This window comes from Amaranthus tricolor, chromosome 15, assembly GCF_026212465.1.
Source record: "Amaranthus tricolor cultivar Red isolate AtriRed21 chromosome 15, ASM2621246v1, whole genome shotgun sequence".
NCBI lineage: Eukaryota > Viridiplantae > Streptophyta > Magnoliopsida > Caryophyllales > Amaranthaceae > Amaranthus > Amaranthus tricolor.
The window spans coordinates 6,596,424-6,619,596 of NC_080061.1; the positions used below are offsets into that span (position 1 = coordinate 6,596,424).

Sequence of the window (23,173 nt, forward strand, 5' to 3'; positions counted from 1 at the left end):
GATTAATCTAATAATATGAAAGTCTCAATTCATCATTTTACTAAGAAACTATAATTAGGTTTGGGAAGAAAAAAGAAGGCGACAATCTATACACATAAAAAAACAGCAATTAAGGGTAAAGGTTAATGTATTAAAAGATAACTTAAAATTGACATTATTTATAGCGAATGGGTGAAAGGTTAGTTTAAAAATATCAAATTTTTCGTATTTTATGTTGTTTTTAAAATATTTATAGATTAGTGTAGTAGTAAAAAAAATATTTGAGCCTTTATCATAGAAAGTTTATTCTTTAACTCTCATTAGTATAAATCTCTAGAAGCAACGGCTTCTAAGATTACAGTTGTTGTTCTAGATCTTCCTTGATACATCCTTTTCCATCCTGTAGGACAATTTTTCCATTCCCAATGCATGCAATCGATGCTTCCTATCATACCTAGAAATCCTCTGTCTTTACTTTCTTTAAGAAGACGTTGGAGATCTTCAGTATTTGGCTTTCGAAGATACTCTGCTGAAAATTGCGCAATTATACCATCAACAAAGTGGGTAAGATACTCCTTCGACGTTGTAGCACCAAGTTTAAGATACTCATCAATTTGATCAGCTGCACATCCATATGCTAACATCCTTATGGCTGCAGTGCATTTCTGAAGAGCAGTAGCGCCTTGCCGCATACATGCATCCGAATTTTGTTGGAAAAAACGATAATGTAAACCGAGGGTATCCACAATGCGAATGAGTTTAGATGCGTAGTATAGAAGAGAGAGGAAAAACCTAAAAATTAAAGTGTGTGAAATATAAGCAAATTTAGGTTCATTTTATAGAGAAAAAAAAAAAGAGCCGCTAGGTGAAATTATTTTGAAATTTTGCTTTACCGTTTTTTTATGATCGTTTTAAATAATACCGTTGTAAAAAAATCAAACTTAAATTCAACTAATCAAATTGTGCCAAGTGTACCAATCCTCTTGGCCCAAATACTTTTTTTCTTTTTCTTCCCTCTTTTTTCTCCCTTCTAAGGTAGGAATGCCTTTATTTTTTTTTTGTCTTATTCAGTCCTCTTGCATCCATCTACATCTTCTTCATGAAGAGGATTATGACCAATCCTCTTGGCCAAGAGGATTGTTGTTTCCTCTATACATTCAAGAGGATAGTTAAGAGGAGGAAAAAAATTGATAAGAGGAGGGTGAATCCTCTTGAATGTTCATGGTCTTAGTATATGCTTGTTGCTTTTCCTTTTTATCACCTTGACAACAAGGTTAAACTACTGCCTAGGGATAAATAATGTCATGCCACCACTACAAGGAAAAAGTGAGCAAAAGATGTAATGATTAACTTAGAAATGGATGTGGTGAATTTAAAATTCAGTTTCAGTGAAAGCACAATCGACATAGAAATAATTATTAAAAATATTTTAAAAATATCTAATTAAAGATTTATAAAAAAAATAATGGAGTGATATTTAGATTCAATATTATCAATTATAAAGTTATATACTTTTATATAAATTTATTGTGTTTGAAATGTATATATGGACCGGTCGAAGTATGATATATATCAAATAACTATAATTTGCATCTCACTAGTCTTACTAATCTAACATACTTCACATTATAGATATACTTAATTAGTACTAAGATAATCAATAATAATGTTTAACTTAGTTTGAAAATAGATGCACATGCCAACTGTCTTTGAGGTTAGGTTTGTGGGATCAATCCTTACTAACTATAATTTTTTTTGAATTAGGCAAGTATCCTCAAATGCGGGCGAGTAAGCCCCCTTAGCTCCGCCCAATGAAATAATAGTATTTAGAGTAGCTAGCTGGAATTAACGTAAACTTTTCTTTCCTCTTTATATTCCATTACTGTCTTAACCTTTGTTTTCTGCATTTACTTAAAAATAACTATGAAAAGTCTGATCTATAACAATCATCTAAGTATTTAATTTTAACTTGCTCAATTTATTATTAGTTTATAACTTTTTTTTTCATAAGAAAGAAATATATTTGTTTGATAACTGATAAGAAGAAGCACATCTAACAGCAAAATGCACCTCAAAACCTAAAAACCAAAATCAGAGATACAAACATTTTAAAAAAATTCCATACTCCATATACATGATGATAATGTTAAAGCTTTAAAAGATAGATCCTGTTACAATTTAAAAATAAATAAACCCTCACGCTATTTTACCAGAACTTGGGTAAAGTATTAGATAATACGCGTGCAAATCTTAATATTCGGTACGTCATATTTAAATATATAGGATTAGGGTAAGAAGAAACCGTCCTGATATTAAATACGTACGGGTATACAAGAAAATAAAAAAAAAATTATTTCTCATATAAAATGAAAGATATTTTTATAAGTAATGTTATGACTAAATTAGGTAGGTTTAATAAATTGGAGGGAGGGATTAAGTTTATGATGGGATAATCAAATGAATTTATTTACGAATAAATTTGCGAATTATACTTTTAAAGTTTAACACTTTTACAAATTACAGTTTGAATGTTTATTTTTTACGAATTACAGTCACCATACTCACCAAAGTATCAAAGTTAGCAGGGTTAGGCCAAAACACTGAATTCCGATCATTTTAATGGTCAAAATTTTAGGTGAAGTGGACGGAGTTGTGTGTGTTATTGCCTGAACCTGTAAAATTTGATACTTTGATGACTGTAATTCGCAAAAAAATAAACATTGAGACTGTAATTCGCAATAGTGCTAAACTTTAAGGCTGTAATTCACAAATTATTATTATTTTATATGCAAAGTAGGTTTATAAGTGAGGTTACGTGGTGTGGTCGGTAGACGTGTGTCTAACAAGAAAACAGTACAAAATTAGTAGGACAAAGTGTCAATTGAGAGAGATAAAAGGTGTATTTCATAAATTTTTAAGATTTTGTTATATTTTACTTTTTTACACTTTTGAATGCATGAATCTTTAATAGTTTAATACCTTCAATATACATAATAAATAATTAAAAATTTATTAAAACTTAATGTAATCAAACAAAATTATACATGATTATGTTTTAATTTTTACATAAATTTAGAATCAATTTAAAATGTATAACTAATACTAAAAGAAAACATTGTTGATGTCATTATTTTTAAAAATTGCTTACGTATCATTCTCTTAATAAAAATTTTCCCTTCAAAACTCAATGATGATGTCATTGTTGTTATGAGTAATATTTATATCTTTGACTTTTTTATTTTTAATTATTACTATATTATTATTCATATTGATTCATTTTTTACTTTTTAAATCACATTATTTAATGAATTAAAAAATCACATATTTTTTTTTTTCAATTAGTATTAAATCTTCATAATGTATTTATTAAGTATAGAATATTTCAAGATGATTAAAGCATAAAAAAATTATATTTTTTTATTTATACAAATATATTAAAAAATTTAATAAAGTCGTGCACCGTAAGGACATTATGTAGTTATAATTAAATTAAAACTCTTTAAGTAATGTTAATTGTTAAGAATTGACTATCCCAAGTACGATTGCTCGGTAGAATCATCTTAGCCGTTCATCAAATTAATATCTCTATATATATCATGAGAGAGAGAACTCGACCTCCCTATCTTTTTCTCTTTCCCGAAAGAAATCTAGGGTTATCGTGCTCGCTTTCGAATTTCATTCGTCGTTCTTCATCCAGGTGCCCAAATCTTTTTTATTTTATACTCGATTCAATTACTTCATCCTCTTATGTTGTACAAATTTCTTGTAATTTTCTCTGTCGGTGACACTTTTTTTAATGTTACTCTGTAGTTTTTGCTAAAAGTTGTGAATTTAGAGACTTAGGTTGTTGCAGTGTTTGATTTGTGATTTTGATTATGAGTATATAAATTATTTCTTTCATTTTGCTCTCTGAGGATATGTTAACTCAATCTTAGTGTCTTGATTATCGGCATACATAAAATGTAAAAAAAAAGAAAAAGGGGATCGATTTGGATGAGCAGCCAAATTTTTGATTTAATTTGTAAATTGATGGTTGAAAATTTTATGATATTTAGGGGGAAGTTGTTGGTAGAGAATTTTTAGTACATGGATGGGTTTGTTGAATTTTCTGATTTTTTTGTAGAGAAAATGCCTCGTTACGGAGATCGTGGAGATCGTGGAGACCGTCATGGCAGTGGTACTCGTCTCTATGTTGGGCACCTTTCTTCGCGTACCAGAACTCATGACTTGGATGATATTTTTAGCCGATATGGAAGGTAATCTTATCATGTGATTGATTAGTGCCTACTTTATCTTAGTGTGACAATACTCGCATGAGAGGGTTTATGAGATACATTTGGTTCAATGGTATTGGCCACATGTTGCTTTTAGTTGATTTAAGTGTGAAGATTGCATTTTTACCATGTCCTCTCTTTTTTTTTTTGTTGAGTGCAAGTATTGTTTGATCATGTGCAAATACCATTATATTTTAATGTGGCTGTGGAGTTATATCCTTATTTATGCAACTCTTTAAAGTAACAACCAAGTTAGTGTGTTTATAGACATCTTGTTTGATGAACTCTTTAGTGTGTGCTCATGTATTATCGTTGTCAGCAAGATAAATTTTTCTCTTCATGACTTGTGCTTTGGCTAATCAAGGGGGCTCTTGCAAAGGTTTAAATTCACTTATGTATATATGTGCTGTATAGAAGTATTTGTTTGGGACTGTTGCAATCCTCCATGTGTCGTGTGGCTTAACTTGAATGTGTTGTTGAAGGTTTCTAGGCTTTTGCCTAGCCTGGAGGTCTGGTGGGATGGTTGCCCTTGATGGAATTGGTGCCTATTCTTGCAATGTATAGGAGACTTTGGCGATTCTTTATAATTTATGCGTGTTTTTATGGAATTGGAAACTCTCAAAATGGTGTTTAGTTCATCTGTGAGGGGCGAGGTATCAATCCTTTGGTAGTTTTGTCCTGATGGCCTTAATGTTTATGGCAACCGTTTACGCAGAGTACGTGACGTGGACATGAAGCGCGATTATGCCTTTGTTGTATGTATTTCTTCTCTTTATGCTTCTTATTTTATATTGTTCTCTGCAGTGCACTATATCCATCATTTTGGACTCTGATTTTTTAATCACATATGAGCTCCTTGTATTGTTCTTGTGACATTATGATTACAGGAGTTTAGTGATCCCCGTGATGCTGAAGATGCAAGATATAGTCTAAATGGGCGTGATGTTGGTGGTAGTCGAATTATTGTCGAGTTCGCAAAGGGGGTATGTTGCAGTGGAGTTCAATTTTTAAAAGATTTTCTGCTTTATTCATGGATCATATCTATACATTGAAATTCTACACTAATTTTGGGTACTTGCATAACATCAATTATTAGATTAGTTATCCATGATTCATGTTATTTGAGATGTAATTTTGGTGTCTATCATTTTTGTTGCTTCACTTGTCATGGCTATCATTTGTCTGCCTTCACCTTTCAGTCTTTCCCTTTTTAGTGGACACAGCTGTTAAAAGCTAGATTTCCAGCTGTTAGAATTCACATTGCATAATTGTCCAGATGTACATCAGCAATGCATGCTGGTCAATGTATGACATTTCAGTTTTGTAGATCCTGCGCTGATCATGCTATTGTTTTTTTTATGACATTACCTTGTCAAATTAGACTAAAGGTTTGACGTGCTGAATTTTTCTTATTCATTATTCAGACACCACGTGGTCCAGGTGGTTTGCGTGACTTTGGAGGCAGAGGACCTCCTCCTGGATCCGGGAGATGCTTTAATTGTGGAATTGATGGCCATTGGGCTCGAGATTGCAAAGCAGGTGACTGGAAGAACAAGTGCTACCGCTGTGGAGAGCGAGGGCACATAGAAAGGAACTGTCAAAACAGCCCAAAGAAACTAAGGTCTTATAAGCTATTTATCATTTCACCTATGTTGGTCTACCAAAGCTACCTACTGTGCAAACACTTACGCTGATTTGAGTTTACACCATTAAATTTATCTTTGTTTGTAGGCAAGGGGCTAAAGCAAATAGAAAATTATGTTAACTAAGTGATTTTTCGGAACAAGTCAACTAGTTTATGAAGCCTTCTTATTATGAATATTTTCCACTTGGAGGAAGTTTGCTTTCATCTGTGATTTTCGTCTTGAACTGTCTTTGTGTTTTCTGGCAGACGTGGTCGAAGTTATTCACGCTCGCCATCTCCTCGCCGTCGTTCCCCATCACCTCGCCGAGGTAGAAGTCGTAGCCGCAGCTTTAGCAGAAGCCGTAGCTACAGGTGTGTTGCTTATTCTACCTTTTTGTTTAAATTTTACTGCCAGTCCCTATTATTCACGTGTTTCTTCTGACTGGTGATGCAAAGTTAGGTTACATCATTTTGTACTTTTGGAAGTTAAAGGTTTAGTATGTTTGCTAGAATGATGCTTCCAATTTTGTTTTTTTAATGCAATAATAGGTTTGTATCAAAGCTTAAATAGTAGATAATTTCCATGCTTTTTTTTGGGGGACTTGTGGAGCTTTTTATTTCATTATGCTAAGTAACAGTAATTAAATAGTGGTAAGTTTTCCTGAGGCCTTTTGGTGATACTATAGCTTATATATATATATATATATATATATATATATATATATATTGGAGCCATGGCACTGTTGTATGTTTGAATTCAGAGAAATCTTATTTGCAGCTGAAAACTTGATAAACTCGTTCATTGTTTATCTATAGATCTGTTTTTTTTGCCTTTTTGTGTCTCGCTACTGCTGTTTGTAATTGCTGTCGTTCCTCTTCAGATTTTGGTTTAAATATTTGCATGCTCTTACCTGTTAATGACTGTTCTTGATTCTGCAGTCGGTCGAGGACTCCACCTAGAAGAGATACTGAGAGGTCAAGGAGCCCTCGTCAAAGCAGGAGCCCTAGAAGACAAAAAGGTTCTCCTGTGGCATCCAGGGGCAAAAAACACTCTCCATCACCAGATGAGAGGAGCCCAGATGTCAGAGGTAGCCCTTCTGATAGGGATGAAAGACAAGCAAATGGTTCTGATTATGGCGGTAGCCCTAGGTTAAGGAGCAGAAGCCCCATGATAGAAGGCAAAAGAGGTAGCCCTAGGAATGAAGATGGTCGAAGTCAGAGCCCCTACGAGGTAAACGGAAGAGACCGAAGTGTCAGCCCTGTTGCTAGAAATGAAAAGAATGATGTCTATGAGGCTTCTCCTAGAAGCAGCGGTTAACTTAAAATACTATATTTTACATTTTCTTCACTACTCAAAACTGTTTGTGCCTTCAATTTAAAAATTCTGCTGTTATTGATTTCCTGTCCTGAGTTTGTATGCCTTTCCATTTGATCGTCTTAAGTATGGAACTCTTTTTTTTCCCATGGAATTAGCCCTACAGCTACTATCCAATGTGTAAATCCAGGAAAGAGAGAATAAGTGGTAAAAAGGTAATACTTTAACAGTCTATCTGGGTGGTGGTTATAAACTGTGGTAATGAGAATAAAAAGTATGTAGTTGACTTGGCTATTTTGATAGCCATGCTTGTCCATCTTTTGTTCTTTATAAAATTTATTTCAATGCATTATTATTGGGAGATGTGATATTAGATGGTAATGATAATTTGTAAATAAAAAATTTTTTGTAATTAAAGTTTTGTTACCATGTGAATGACATAAATTTTTTGATAAAATTTTACACCATAAATTATTTTCGGACTGTAAGGGGAATAAAAATGTGTGGATGGGATGAAAAATGTAAAGTAAATGTGAATGGATGAGATGAAAAATATGAAGGAAATGTAAGTGCGTTATTAGCCAAAGGGTACAAAGGGTGTATATTCACTTGGTTCGAATAATGACTGCATGTAATTTGAGGAAGTTATGACAATCTGATTGGATGGTAAAAGCTTTTTGATGAAGCCAAGTTTTCATTCAAAAAATGAATATGGTTTGCTCTGGGGTGGGTTTAAAGTGGGTTGGCAGATGTATTTGTGGGTTACGGATTAAATATTGATATCCACCCGTCCATCACCATACGTAGCAATTGTGTCAATTAAACAATTCCAACGTCCACAATCCAAAATCCAACCAAGAAAATCTGAGTGATATCATGGTTAAGCTAGGGTTTATGAATTAGGGACCTAAAAGCACCCAAAAACTTCAATTAGAAATGTTATTAATGGACATTAAAGTTTAAGAGATACATAGATCACCTGATTTAATTACACATCTATGGTGTCATTAATGGAGATTAATTGAGATATACAATGCATACAACTGCTTTACAGCAGCTTTAGAAACTATTGCTACCAAGAAATCAACAAATTCTTCAAAATTTCCCTATTCGTATGTACAAAGGAAATAGAGTATTTTAAGCTATTTTTCTTGAGCCTACAACTAAAATCATTTTACACAATTGTTGAAGCATCTATGAGACATACACCTTAGTAAGATCAGAGTAGTTACATACCAAACCAGTCCTTGGACAAGTAACTCTACCATTATTCCAACTGGCCATTTCCTCGAGAGCCTGCCACAACACAAGAAATGTAAAGCCATAGTTAATACAAGAAAGCAACTAGCTTTTGCACAAAATATTTCCATATAAGGCAGGACACAGGACACTATAGAAACCTTATTGCTGTAGACAAGGCCATTTGGTAGGGCCATTGGTGGATTTTCTGCATCCATCAATTCTTTTGTTATGTAGCAGACAAGCTTTGAATTTGGCTGATATGGGAATGGTAGCGATGATGCAAGTTCACGTAAACTTTCCTGAAATAAGGGATCAGCTTTCGGACATTCACCTTTATAGCAGAATCTAAAGGAGGTCAAGGCAAACAACAAATTCACAAAAAGATGCTCATTCATCCAGTAATTCATATTTCCTCTGTTTTCCAATAATTGCAATTTGCAACTCATTTTGGGCATGCAATTCGAAGAAGATATCATACTGGACAAAACACCCTAGCATGTTTGAAACATTTTTTCTTTTTAAGAAAACTTAAGAATTTAAAACATGCAAAAACACAACGGCCTATGCAAGGATATAATTCTTGAACACAAAATTGCCATGCCGAAAGTGTAATTTAAGAAAAATTCCATAATGGCTTTGAAAACGGAAAAGTTCATTCTTGTACAAGCACATACAAAAGAAGGATACGGAGTCTTCAAAGCTATCAAACCTGCTTGCAGATAGATTTTTAGCAACAGTTCTAGGGTCATGCCATACAACCTATAGAATTCCTGATTGAATAGATCTACAAGATGGTCCCATTGTTTGGGTTCGAAAAGAACCTGCCAAGAGTAAATGGAGGGAAATATAAGATAATGATACAGAGACAAGGCTCATAATCTTATAAAACATTAGAAGCTCAGGAAGAAAGTTTAGTCCGGAATACCAATCATATGCCCATCACCCAGAGACAAATAATTTGATAATTGTCAAAGAGGAAAGGAAATGATAATTGGCAAACATCTCCACCATTTAAGCAAAAGAGGTGAAATAAGGAAGTATGACATAATTGCAATACCTCTTTTTGAGTCCATTGAGAAATTCATGTACAGACATGCTAAACATCTCCTTAACTAGCAGCTGTGTAACTCCATGTCTCCATATCATAACGACATTTAGGTTTTTTCACTTGAAGTCAAAATATATGTTGAATCAGTAGCGGGTGTTGGTCTATAAGTTATCCAAACAAAAAAACTAAGGGGGCCAGGATTTGAATTTCCAACCTTTAATTTAAAAAATACTCTTAACCACTAAGTCATATCTTTCTACAGTAAATGGACTATTAGGCAATATTTTGATTTTACATGATGATCGAAGAATTTTCAGGGAGGCTGTGTCAATCCCACCTACCTATTCCTTGCTATCTTACCAATCGTCTTCCCACAAAAAAACTGAAATTTAAGACTTCTTGATTCTTAGTTCTTTTATGTCAATTCACCAACCTATTCTTTACTTCCACGTGTCTATGGTTTTATTGTATATGTTCATCTTCATGAACAAAATTGGAATAAATTAGAACCTAGAGCACTTGAGTGTGTCTTTGTTGGGTATGCCACAACTTAAAAGGGGTATTGTTGCTTAGATCCAGTCCATATACTACCATGGACAGTGTTTTCTTTGAAAAGTCTTATTATAATCACCACCTTCAATCTCAGGGGAAGAACTCTAGTGATATCTAAGTTGGTTGACCTATTCTATAGAGTTGGTACAGGATCCTCTGGAGCAAGTAAGTAGGCGAGCGACAACTCTACAACTGCCTCTGACAACAACACTTCTTCACCTCCTTTTTCAATTGAACTAGTCCTAATCTTGTCTCATTAGCATCCAAATGAAGAGGAAAGAGTTGAAGAAGTCAAGAGAATTTTGAGGAAGTTAATTAGGACTTTACTGAGGAGATTGTTGAGAAGTTAATCAGAAGGTTAATGAGAAGGCTTTTAAACTAATAACTCTATGTTACAAGTAATAGAACATACTGAAGGTGGAATATCTAGTGGGTACCAATTACATCCTAGAAGAAAATGGATTTGAAGCTCAACGTCAATGATCTAAATATCCTATTTATCATATTGCAGGAAGAAATCACCAACAACAATTGAAATCCCTCAAACTGTTGAAAAAGCTCTAAAGATTAAAATCTAGAAGAAGGCAATGGAAGAGGAGGTTATGCTTTTCAGAAAAATGGAACACAAAACATGTTATCTTCCAAAAGGAAAAGGCATTAGGATGCAGGTGGGTGTTCCAAATGGAGCTATTGAAAGATATAAAGCCCGTTTAGCAGCAAAAGATTATACTCAAACCTATAGAGTGGACTACCCAGAAACTTTCTCTCCAATAGCAAAAATTGTTACGATTCGAGTATTATTCTCAGTTGTTATCTTCAATTGGCCTTTACACCAACTTGATGTTAAAATTGTCTTTCTTCATGGAGAAATAGAAGTGTATAGAGAATCTCAACCTGGTTTTTGCCAAGCTTTTAAAAATGGAGAAAGTTGCAAACTAAAAAGGCCCTATATGAACTAAAACAATTTCCTAAAGCAAGGTTTGGAAGATTTACTGCAGCAATGAAATGAATTGAGTATAAGTAAAGTAATTATGACCATACCTTTTTTCTAAAAAGGCAAAATGATCAAATTACATGCTTAATAATTTATGTGGATGATATGATCACAACTCGTAATGATGTGAATGAAATAAAAGAATTGGAGAAAAAATTATTTCAAGAATTTGTGATAAAGGATTTTGGAAACCTTAAATACTTTCTTGGCATTAAAGTTCTAAGATAAAATAAAGGGATCTTTATTTGTCAATGGAAACAGATGGAGCATTTCGCATTTCTCGCTCCAATATGAAAAACACAAAACAACATCATCGATATAATTCTAAATATATAACCAATTGAACAATCAATAATTCAAAACCAAACCTTAAAACTATAAGTAAATTGAATAAAAAGAAAAAGACATACAATTGGTTTTGCTATCGAAACTCTCAAAAGTGGGCTTAAAATCTGGGGAAGATAGCGATTGTTTATTGCCCTCCAATTGATGAACCTTCAAGTTGACAAAACATTGGGGTCCTAAACAACAAAATTTATGACTACACTACACTCCATCTCTAATATGTAATGGAATTTTGAGTTGCCAAAGTGTTTATGAAGGAAAGCGGAGAAAGAAGAAAAATCATAGAAAAAGTGATACATTTTCCTATTTGAAACTGATTAGCTTCTTTTTGTTTTCTAGGCAAAGAAGAATAATGGAGGCTGGGGAGAGAATCAGAGAATTGAAATGTCATTTAAAATTTTTGAGGGAAGATAAAGGATGGAGAGAGAAATGAAAAGCTATTTGAGTTTCTCACAACCCCAAATCTATTTGTGTTCCAATTTCCAAGCACAAACAAAAATATTTTATTTTAATATTATAATGTCAATTATCAAAGTTAACCTTTATAATATAGGGCCCTAGCAATTGCCCCCACAGAGAAATTTTATTCAAGAAAAATGGTCATCTTAATCTTATAGCATATACTATAATATACTATAATACTAATGCAGATTGAGCTGGAGATAGAAATGAAAGAAAGTCTACTTTAGGGTACATTTTATTGTAGGAAACTTAGTAACATGGAAAAGCAAAAAACAAAAAGTTGTTGCTTTATCTAGTGCATAAGCAAAATTTAGAGGAATTGCATAAGGTGTTATGGAGTTTCTATGCCTACGAATATTGATAAGAGAACTTGATTTTCCATTAATAGAAGTGCGTTAATATTTTGTGATAATAAGGCGACAATTAGCAATTCTGAAAACTCAATGCAACATGATCGAACAAAATATGTTGAAATTGATAGATACTTCAATAAGGAAAATCTTGAAAACAAAGTTATTAGTCTTTCTTTTGGAATCAAAAGATCAAATTGCAGGCATTTTTACAAAGGTTGTTGGATTTGAAGCCTTTGAAGGAGCACTTTGCAAGTTGAGTATCCAAGATCCTACTACTCAACTTGAAGGGGAATGTTAGAAAATTGAATAAGTCAAAAAGAAAATATTTTGTATTTTTATTGGACTTTTTTTTATTCTATTGGATCATATTTAGAAAATATTATGTTTATATTAGGTTAAAACTTTCTTTGTAGATATGTGGGGTTATTCCCTGATGTAAATCAATTTTATAGATTATTAAAAACTTGAAAATCTTTTAGTATTCTATTTTTCAGGTTGGGCCCAATAGGTTGAGTCTATGATCCCCCCATTGCACATAAGCACAAAATCTTATTTTCTTAATCACGTCATTATATGATTGCAAGAAAATAAAAGTGAGACTACGCATATACAATTTACAACTTGATAAAATCCATAGCCAAAAAACAATATCATCTTTGTCAACAAATTAACAGAATTTTAGAATAGCACCATCAAAGAAACACCTTAATTTAAATGTTGCACTTTCTGAAACTTGAGGTTTGGAGAAACAGCAAATCAAAAAAAATATCATATACATGCCTTGCTAATAGAGAAGAACGTACAAGGACAGAAGTTGTGGTAGAAAAATTAGGGTAAAAAATGAGTCAGTCAATTACGCACAACATGAGTTATATGTGACAGTTTTACAACTTGATAAAATATCATTTTTAGTTAAAAGTGCTTGTATCAAAGATCATCTTTACAATATCTGTGTTTAATATACAAATTCCAAATTCACATCCTACAAACCAAACTCATTCAAGCACAACAGTCAAAAAAATGTGCGAGGAAGAAGAGAACAACACGCATACACAAAAGCGAAAGAAACTGACCTTGTAGCTATCACACTCTGTACTGCTACCAAAAACAAGTTTTGCAATTACACTCTGCAACTCTTTCATATGTGTGGCTCTGTGAGCTGTAAGATACTTCCAAGCATATTCAATTGCACACATTTTATTATCTTCTCTAACCAAATCTATGAACTCTTGGAGTCTTAGTTGAAACTCAAATATGCTCTGACACCAAAAAAGAGAATAGTGTGTCAACTATGAAATGTTGCAATTGTGAAATGTTGCAACTAATAAAAAAGAGGGTAATATGTAAATTCTGTCTTTTATTAGTTACAACCATAAAATTGAAGTCGTTCCATTACATAAAATCCACTTCACAACAGATTTTGAGCTTACATTCTAGTATTTCTACAAAAACCCGTTATGTAACATGTGATTTAAAATACCGAAGTTGTTATTGTTAGAGTATAACATATTTTGGAGTCTCAACCATCAACTTAAGTTTTTGATTGAAGTGGTTTCTTGACATTATATCATAAACCAACTTGATGAGAGGTCAAAAGTCTAACTCTCACCGCCCCTCATAATTTAAAGTGGAATATTTTGTGTCATGTTTGAGAAAGGGCATGTGTTGCATCCACACATCTAAACGAATGAGCTCTTGTGTGAAGAGGCGTGTTAGAGTATATAACATACTTTTGGGCCTTAACCATCTGCTTAAACTTTTGGTTGAGTTGATTCCTTAAAAGGTTTTCTAATATAGTACCCATTATAATCTTTATTTTAATACGTACTAGGTTCTAAAAGGTCTACTATAAAATTTAATTCAAATATAAAAGGGCTAGTTTCAAATTGACAATTTACATTGCGATATTCACAAAACAAGACGTAACGCTACAAGGTCTCGCGTCCGCAACATTGTGGTCATTACCACAATCGCATCAACATCCACGATTTTGACCTATGGTTGCTTGCTGGATGAAAACTAACTTCAAAGTTTGTCCAAGAAAACAAAATACTTAAAGTTGGAAAAAATAAACTATTTTTGACCAAAATTCAATCTGTTACCTACAGATTTTCCAAAAAAAGAAAAGCACTATATTTTAGGGAATACATGTTCATAAAAATACTCTTTTTACCCATATGAAAGCTTAACTATATACTGAAAGTCTGAAACTAGTTTTACTAACCCCTCCATTTAATTATACTATTTGAATGTGATTGTCTTAGTTATTTTTGTTCTCTCTATGCATTTAATGTTATACCCCACTAAAGCTGATTCATGCTAGTTCCATTGAAAGTCATCTAGGACAAACATTCTAAAACACTGGGAGTATTTAAGTTCTTACTGCCTTTCGTTCTAAATTGACATTTATTTAACTAAGATCAAAATAAAAATAATTCTTGATACTTGGATGAAAAGCACAATGCCTATATTTCTAGGATGAATTGAACAAAATATCTGAAGTAATGTAAATATGAAACCACTAAAAGGTTTCGACAAGGTGCAACCGCGTGTGATAAAATGCCATATAGAATTTTGATCTAGAACTAGGGAAAACGAAAAAAATTAAATTATACATGATGAAGTGCACCCATTGCATCCCAACATTGCGTTTATCTGGAACTTAATACGAAACCCTCCATTGTTCCCACTCCCCACCATAGTGTAAGAAAAGGACCGTATAAATGTTTCATGACCGTATCTTAAATGTTTGAGTTTACTGCGACCGACATAGACCGTGAAATCATTTGCATTTGCCGCAAAATACGTTTTGTGACCGTGACCGAAACCCTATTTTTGCACTATGATCCCCATCCAATCCATTATATGAATATGCCTCTCTACATTCCAAAGATTTCAAAACAACTGAGGTTTTAACTAGAGTCATTCAGCACAACAAAAGACTTGAAAAATATTTGGAAAGTCTTTAGTTGCAACCAGCTTTCAGTGTAGACTCTAGCACTCAAAGATTCCATACCATTCACAAAATTGAAAGTACCAGTTACAGGGGTATTTAAATTACGACAATTTCCTTCAATTTGGCATTACAACTAAACTTTGCTTCACTAGAGTCATAATCCAGTATTCCCATTTTCAAATTTTCCAAAAAAAATAAACATAAGGAAGAAAATTCCCATTTTTCTGTGGTTTGAGTAAAGACAGCATAATCCACATTACATTGGTTAGGGGTTTATGGACTCCTAATGCATGACAAATATTACCAACTCAATTAATTGAGGTAGCATTTCTATGAGTGATGAGCAGTAGGGAAAAACTTGAGAAACCGGGAAAAACACAAAACGAACTCTCTTAAGTATCCACCAAAATATGTCCAAACAAAACTATCGTCTAGCCCAAAACACATTTTTCGAAATTTTATTTCAAACAAATACCATAGAAGTACTTTAAGCCAGAAAATCCCTTCACTATAGTAAAATTCAAGTGATTGAAGAAAAGTTCCTTCATATATATCATCTAATTTTGAAAATTGTGCAAAAATACGATTTTGATAGTCGTAGTAGTCATAGCAGCTTTTGCAGCCAATGCTCATGGTTTTGCAGTCTCGGCCAATATTTCGATAAGGTAATCTTAAAATCGTTTATGACATGGTCATAGTATGGTGATGCAAGTGATATTTTGCATTATGTTTTAATGCTTGCAAAGTTTGACCAAATTTATGTGAGAGCCTATTAACCAAATATTGCAATCTTTCAAAACTAGAGGAAGTAAAACCTAAAGATTCAAATTTATTTTAATTATGATCAATAATTTTTTAAAACTGCAATGCCAAAAGCCATCACACATGAAGTGTGATAAGTCAGCAAAAAGGAAAAACAAAAGCTTTTTAAAATCAATGGAACCTTTGCTCTTTTATTGCAATACAGTTCACTTTAAAAGTATGTACACAAATCTAAGAAAACAACCATGATGTGTCAAAAAGGAATTTTTTTTTTGTCACAACAAAATAGCAACAATGCTAGAGCCTTAATCCCAAAAGATTAGGGTCAACTACATAAATTAATATATCAGTTCCAATGGTCGTCCACATGAATTTTTCTTTGTGTGCTACTTGAATTTGACTAAAACATAGCATAAAACAAGCCCGAATTAACGGAGTCATAAATGTATTCATATCTAGCGACTCAACACTATCTACATCATAGAAGGTGTAAAAAAAGCAGCGTTCTAAATCAACCCAAGGAATATCTCATTTATGACAACTATATCACCTCCATTACCACATCTCCATAATTGTTAGTTATAACCAATTGCGTTTAGTACCAAAATCACATTTGACACTCTGCTCTAAGATGAGGAGAGATTGACATGCTCTTTCATTTGGGGGGGGGGGGGTCTTTGGTTGGGGGACTCAGTATAGCAAAGATTGCTGCCATATTTCCTTTAGTAACCATTTGATTGACTATATGAATTTAGTTCACCACTAGACCTCTCTCTCATACTCCAGAGGTTTAGAGGTTGTTTCACCATTACTTCAATAGTATGCCACCTTTCTGCCAATAACATTGACCTAACGAAATCCAACCACCTACATCTCACCCCAAAGCAGCACAACTAACTAGCCAAAAACGTCATAGCACCATGCTAGAGAGCTAGATAGACATGAAGAATTTTAGATAACTTTTATCACCTAAACGATTACTTTAATAGGTCAGATTCAATCATTAGCACTTCAAATTAGTGTTAAACAGTCAAAATTGAACATAACACTATCTTTGTGGTAGTTCAGGTATTAGCACAACTGCAATGGTCAGTGAATATGGTGTCATGGGCTATGGTGTGCATCAATAACGCTCAATTTTTTTAAAGTGATACCAATCTCTTTTATAAGCCGCTATATGTTGAAGGTTGGTGACAGTGGAAGACGGTTTGAACTCTAAGGAACCCATCATAGGCAGAGAAGAGCCAAAAATGTTGATTGTACGATGGCAATAGAGACCAACATGATTTGAAGATTAAAACGAGTTAAACTTAATGAAAAGGACTTTTGGAGCTTTACCCCTTCTAACTAAACACAAAAAAAATTGAGGGAGTTTCCTTTACATTCCTTTCTTTTGCCTAAATCATATCTTTTCCATCTCTAGAAATAAACTAAACCCCTTGTTTGAAAGAAGAGGGGATTGCTATAACTATATAAGAGTAAGAGAGCATAACAGTGGGTTATTGCAAAAAGAGAGGGAAAGTAAAGTAGTTGGATTGGAAATTAAACAAGTGTAGGTTGGTTTTAAACCTATTAAAGTTGAATGAGATAGTTGTTTATAAATAAAAATCATTACTTCATTTAGGAGTTCTCATAACACAACCTCGCAATTTCTCTTTTGTCATGGTATCTATTTTCAAACCAACACAAAAAGGATGTTGGTTTTATTTTTGACGCTTTAATTGTGAAATCAACCTCTGGAAAAAAGATTCGAAACCCAATTCCATGATGACTTCTAAGTCATGTACGCATGGTATATACACTTTTATTCCTATGAAGTTTTGGAACAAACTATTAACAACATAAGCAGTGTGGATACATGCAAGCACAAAAAAAATGACTACTAAGTTAAAGTGTTAGGAATTGGCTACTTGAATTAAACTGTAAATTGGGAATGTATTAAAAAAACCAAAGAGAAATTATATTATAGAATGGATGTTAAAAGGAAGAATACAACCATAAAAAGTATAATAATAAAAGATAAATCAAACTATTCGAGATGCTTGAGATCTCCCATTGAGTATAAAACTCACCCACAGTGTGATTACTAATTTTCTGAATGATTATGACCCTCTAATTCCCCTTATTCATAATAAAGCTACCTCTTCATACTAACTTATTCCCCCAAGTCTTCTCTTACATGGCAATCACTTAAATTACCCTTTCGTAAACTAAGTATCCAAAATATCAGTTCATTGCATAAAGCTACTCATTATTGTAAGTTTAAAATTGCAATACACTAGAAATGTTTATTCACGTATAGGAATTACAATTGTAACATATAGTATTGGTTCGAGAAAAAAATAAAGGTCATTAGCAAAATTGCTTTTGTTCAGTTTTGTTTAACTTAGTCGTGAATATACATTTTCCTTCAACAACAACAGAATTTCATTACCCTAATGCCATTATTGGCTCCACCTAGGGGGTAGAGTTGAGCGGATGGATTGTGCGCAACTTTACCCTTGTTATACCCTTGCTAGTGATAACAAAGTAGTTGTTTTCGATTGACCCTTGGTAGTGAACATCATATGAAATTTTACCTAAAAAGTGCATATGATTTAATGAAAAATTTTACTATAATCTAAAGCCAAAGAACTATAGGCATTGGCAAAGCCAGAACTTAAGGTAAGGGTGGGTCAAAAGATTAGATTATGGTTATTCAAAGGACCAAAATTCATAAAGTACCTTATAGATATTACCATAAAAAGGAAATTCAAAAATCAAGGGGGCGTGGCCAACTCCGGCCCCTCCAGCTATGCACTAATGGCGTTCAATTTGTTGTTGTTGTTGAAGGAATATGTACATTCACGACTAAGGTGAACACAACCAAAGAAAAGCGGTTTTGCTAATGACCTTCTTTTTTCAGAACCAATACTCTATGTTACATGGACAATGGGACACAAGGACCAATATCCTACATGACGTGTCCGAAAGATGCCTGAATATTCAAGACATGAACATGGACTCATGCACGACAATATATATATATATCTTTATGTAAATTAGTATAGCAAGAACTATAATTAATTTAAAGTTTCAGAACTAAAATTAGAATTTTAGAATTTGATTTATCATTGTGTTATTATGAAGCTTGAAAAAAATTAAAGCCTAAAGATAGCAAGCGAACTGCCCATGTTACCTCAAAATATAATGTAAAAGTTATAGATAATGAGGTGTGTTAAGGCCCGAGTTCCACACATATCTGGTGTTATGTTAAGGTACAATGGGAACATATACATGCTAGGGGTAACATATATATGCTCTATGTTCGACTGACTTTGAAACATGCTACACATGTGAGCTACCACAATAAATATACCTTTGACTTTTTTAGTTTCTACTTATTATCAGCACACCAAGCTAATGCCGTAGCTAAATCCTTATTTTGAAGAGCTTCAATGACTCTTCTTGCTTCTTGAAATACATCAAAATCAACAAGATCCTAACATGAAAAAGATTACAATCAAATTAGTACAAATTTCCTTTAAGGTTTTCTCCAAATCAAAAACACAAAAATCAAAACACAAATGTAAGACAATGATGTATGTTGAATTGTCACTATATACAATAATCTCGTGTAATCTATAGTCACCTAAAACAAACATATAAGAAGGATGTTGTAATAGATTGGAAAAATCCATTCATAATCTATGACAATGTATAGTATAAAAATGTAAAAAAGATTGTATCAATGTGATTCAAGAACTACAATGATTGAATACAATCATTCAAGAGGCTTACAACTCTCCCAAAATGAGTTACGAACTTAACCTAAATGTGTTTACAAAATATTCTCATATGTTCCTCTACTTAACCAGTCTTATTTAAACTAGTTTTCTCTCCCCTAATATTATAACTAATTAGTACTAGTTACCTATAATACACTTGTAACTAATAATATATCACATTACCGACCATCTGAAGTTCCACCTTGACCTCATGGTGGATTGAAAAAAAAAAACTTGAATGGCAAATCTGAATAAACATGATAAGTAGAAAAAATTAGATTTAAGAGAAACAGGTTGAAATATTTGGAGGTCAGAAAATTCATGTACAAAATAGGGTTGAAAATATTATGGATGGAATTCGGAATAATGATGAGTTAGTCAGTAATAGTGGAATAATACTTAAATATGTCAAGCCACAAAATTTTTCTATGATGAAAATCTAGAATGCACAGTATACATATTATGAAGCAATAATACTTAAATACATACTTGTATTTTGCTTGCTTCAATCAACTTTGCAGCACTCTCATAATATGTCATATGAAGCATATAGTCCACAATAATCCGCGTCAAACGTGTGTTGTTTAATATAGAATTTGCATCAGTAGATTCCAAATGGTCTAACCGAGCTTTAATCCGCTGAGCTTGTAAGTTCTCAACTTGACTTCCTTCCTTCAGCTCATTTATCATGGATACGATTAGTTATAAAAGCCACAGAAAAACCACATGAAAAAAGATTATGCATCATGAAATTCAACAAGAGGTTTACTTTCATAAAATATGTGACATATCCTGTATAAGAACCTAAAAGATTGTGCAAAGTTTCTCCTCCTTAACATCTCATTCTTGATTTACACATTTAAAACAATATTCCATTACCCAGTGTTGTATCTTACAACTAGCCCGTGGTTCCTATGCCGCCGCGTTTCCCGGTATATAAAGAGCACCACTATCATTAGTCACTACCCCACAAACCAAATTCGTAGCTAATACAAGATCCTTTCTTGATGAACCTAAACCATCCAATCACAACACTATCCTATCACAACCATCATCCAGCTCTTAAGATACTTCTAGGTAAATGATTACAGCCCATTAAAGAATCTATGATTAACATTCCTATTCTTTGTGTCAAATTTTATTGACACCTAATTAAAGCAAGTTAAGTTTGTTGGATCAATGTTTAAGCCTTCAGTTTGAATTTTAACAAGCCTTTAGTGTGGTTATTTCAGCTAAATAATAGAGTTGGAATTTAGGAACTTGGATACTGTGGAGTGCAGAATTCTGGAAAATGCAAGCAATGTGCAAAGTGATTAGTCTAGGTCATGCTGTGTAAAGAAAGTCTGGAAGTATAAAAAGTAATTTTATTTGTAATTGTAATTTGTTAAATTCTTGAACAAATTGCAACCTAAATATAGCCAAGACAATCCAATTCTGGAAAATGCAGAGCAGCGTGTAAAGTGATTAGGCTAAGTCATGCTGTGTAAAGAAAGTCAAGAAGTTTAAAAGTAATTTTATTTTTAATCGCAAATGAAATGAAAGCCTCAAAAGGTTATCTTTAAGAAAAAGTGAAAATTAAGATGAAAACAATAAGGAAAAATGCGCACAAGTGTTTATGAGGTTTCTTGGATACCTCCCCTCAAATGTATTTTTATTTATGATTGGATTCAACAATACAAGTATAAATAAACCTCTCCTATCTTGAAAACAACCTCTCAAGATCACAAATACTAGAACAAAGAACATTGTCAAGTTTTATACAATGTAATAGCCTTCTCTCAATATGTGTGTTTGTAGTGTGTAATTCTATGAATAATGTATCCTATTTATAGGCAAGCCATATATCATTGTTAGAATTCCCTCACAAATCACCATTAACTCACATTAACAACACAAAATTAACTATGACTATAAACATAGTAATGAACATGGCATTAGCCAAAGGAACACAATGCCCATCAATGCAAAGCCGTAGCTAGAATCAGCATCCAAGGTAGAGTGCTCGAAGGCGCCAACCTATTGCTCGAATGAGCACTCACATCAAAAACCCACTGTTGGCCCACTGGAATGCTGCTCGAAAGAGCACAACAGGCTGCTCGAACAAGCAGCCCTGCTGCTGCCTGCTGTTCACTTGTTTCATGTTGCTTCCAAAAAGCAACCACCTTCCCATGCCTTGACTCATTCAAGGCATGGCTTCACTCCTTAATGAAGCCTCAGCCCTCATTAGCCTCATATCGATCACTTCATTGATCGTTCAAACACCAAATCACTTGCATACGACACATCCTTAAAGTCTTTCTCCGAAGTACAACTAAGGCATGTTCAATCAAGTGTTAAGTCATGAGTCTAGAACTAATTGCAACTTAAATATAGCCAAGACAATCCCAAAACCCTCTTCATTAATCCGAAAATCCATTTCACAACCAAAATCATATTCTTGCCCTCTAATGACTATCCATATCTTTAATTTCGCAAAAGACTGCAGTGCACTCCTTGTAGTATCCATCTTGAACAACAAAGTTTAGAAGAACGTCAAATCCTATTTTAATTTGTTACCAAAACCTTATACCTGTTTTTTCATGACATTATAACTTTTAGACTCCATTGAACAAAGAACGTCAAATTCTAAACTTCAAAAATGCTAGTTAAACAACTGCAATCAACAAAAACTATCCCGATTCATAAACGCTAACAAGAAAAAGAACACAAACAAATGAGTAGAACGCAATACCTTTCGCTTGAGACCATGGAGGCGAGAAACGAGAGAAGAGAGATGAGAAACAGTATCATCATTAAGGGAAACAGAATCAACAGCGGAGATAACGGATGAAATCCCCTTCTTAACAGAACGATTATTAGGGCGGATAGTATTCTTGTAGTGTTCGAAAGGAACTTTAACAAATTGGAATTCTTGCATTATTGTATCAGACAAGTTCGACGTCGGCAATGCCGCCATTGTTACCGCTGTTCAGGTTTAAGAGGATCGATCGCAATTTCAGAGTGATGTAAAGGAAGTACGATCCTGAAGTTATATAAGGAAAACTTGATTATAGAAGAAAGTGATGAATGAGGATGGAGAAATGCAACACGAAGGTAAAGATTGTTCTCATTTACTCATTTTAAATTTTATTCACGCCATCCAATATACTTATTCAATATTTAAAATGAATAACGAAATATTATAAAAATTTGATATTAATAATCTTTGCATTAAAATGAATTAAATAAGATTTCACTTAACTATGTTTTAGATTAAGAATAAAATATCAATTAAGAGTTAAGTGAATAGTGTCAAAAACTAAATGTTTCATTATGAATAAATAGGAGGTACTATTAAATAGATTGGATTAGTTACTTGAATAATTCAATATTTATTGATTTTCTTATTATCTAGACAAGCATTAGACATTTCACTAAAAATTTTAGAATACAAGTGATAAAGGAAGAAATGTACATACCACATTTTCATAGAATCTATCTATTTATCTATATCTAATACT

At 33.1% G+C, this 23,173-nt stretch overlaps 3 protein-coding genes across 7 annotated transcripts; 1 reads left to right on the forward strand and 2 right to left on the reverse strand.

The window, feature by feature from the left end:
* Positions 1 to 299: 299 nt before the first annotated feature.
* LOC130800979 (uncharacterized) lies at positions 300 to 671 on the reverse strand. The gene has a single exon (XM_057664722.1). It carries the CDS (start codon positions 669 to 671, stop codon positions 300 to 302), a length of 372 nt encoding a protein of 123 aa, XP_057520705.1.
* A 2,892-nt stretch (positions 672 to 3,563) lies between these two features.
* LOC130801316 (serine/arginine-rich splicing factor RS2Z32-like) lies at positions 3,564 to 7,304 on the forward strand. 3 transcript variants are annotated; one of them, XM_057665140.1, is made up of 7 exons: positions 3,564 to 3,676; positions 4,103 to 4,235; positions 4,969 to 5,008; positions 5,141 to 5,236; positions 5,678 to 5,874; positions 6,145 to 6,249; positions 6,817 to 7,304. In XM_057665140.1, the coding sequence occupies exons 2-7, from the start codon at positions 4,108 to 4,110 to the stop codon at positions 7,193 to 7,195; spliced, it is 945 nt and encodes a 314-aa protein (XP_057521123.1). In that variant the 5' UTR covers positions 3,564 to 3,676; positions 4,103 to 4,107; the 3' UTR covers positions 7,196 to 7,304. The 3 variants fall into 3 exon arrangements, with proteins under 3 accessions (XP_057521123.1, XP_057521124.1, XP_057521125.1); XM_057665141.1 differs by lacking the exon at positions 3,564 to 3,676 and having other exon boundaries at positions 4,101 to 4,235; positions 4,736 to 5,008; XM_057665142.1 differs by lacking the exon at positions 3,564 to 3,676 and having other exon boundaries at positions 4,104 to 4,235; positions 4,744 to 5,008.
* Positions 7,305 to 7,661: 357 nt separating this feature from the next.
* Positions 7,662 to 22,760, reverse strand: LOC130801315 (protein MAEA homolog). 3 transcript variants are annotated; one of them, XM_057665138.1, is made up of 6 exons: positions 22,405 to 22,760; positions 20,163 to 20,345; positions 13,262 to 13,447; positions 9,122 to 9,255; positions 8,593 to 8,779; positions 7,662 to 8,488 (listed from the first exon to the last, which is right to left on the reverse strand). In XM_057665138.1, the coding sequence occupies exons 1-6, from the start codon at positions 22,627 to 22,629 to the stop codon at positions 8,387 to 8,389; spliced, it is 1,017 nt and encodes a 338-aa protein (XP_057521121.1). In that variant the 5' UTR covers positions 22,630 to 22,760; the 3' UTR covers positions 7,662 to 8,386. The 3 variants fall into 3 exon arrangements, with proteins under 3 accessions (XP_057521121.1, XP_057521120.1, XP_057521122.1); XM_057665137.1 differs by having other exon boundaries at positions 20,163 to 20,351; XM_057665139.1 differs by lacking the exon at positions 9,122 to 9,255 and having other exon boundaries at positions 8,593 to 8,733; positions 20,163 to 20,351.
* Between the last annotated feature and the right edge of the window lie 413 nt (positions 22,761 to 23,173).

What these genes read in the sequence shown, in the direction of transcription:
- LOC130801315 (XM_057665137.1), bottom strand. Translation starts at nt 22,629, where the DNA reads ATGGCGGCATTGCCGACGTCGAACTTGTCTGATACAATAATGCAAGAA. An exon ending in TCCATGGTCTCAAGCGAAAG is followed by an intron (nt 20,352 to 22,404) that starts GTATTGCGTTCT and finishes ATGATAAATGAG; the next exon opens with CTGAAGGAAGGAAGTCAAGT. An exon ending in TTGAAGCAAGCAAAATACAA is followed by an intron (nt 13,448 to 20,162) that starts GTATGTATTTAA and finishes TTTTGGTGTCAG; the next exon opens with AGCATATTTGAGTTTCAACT.
- LOC130800979 (XM_057664722.1), bottom strand. Translation starts at nt 671, where the DNA reads ATGCGGCAAGGCGCTACTGCTCTTCAGAAATGCACTGCAGCCATAAGG.
- LOC130801316 (XM_057665140.1), top strand. Translation starts at nt 4,108, where the DNA reads ATGCCTCGTTACGGAGATCGTGGAGATCGTGGAGACCGTCATGGCAGT. An exon ending in TTGTCGAGTTCGCAAAGGGG is followed by an intron (nt 5,237 to 5,677) that starts GTATGTTGCAGT and finishes TTCATTATTCAG; the next exon opens with ACACCACGTGGTCCAGGTGG. An exon ending in AACAGCCCAAAGAAACTAAG is followed by an intron (nt 5,875 to 6,144) that starts GTCTTATAAGCT and finishes GTTTTCTGGCAG; the next exon opens with ACGTGGTCGAAGTTATTCAC.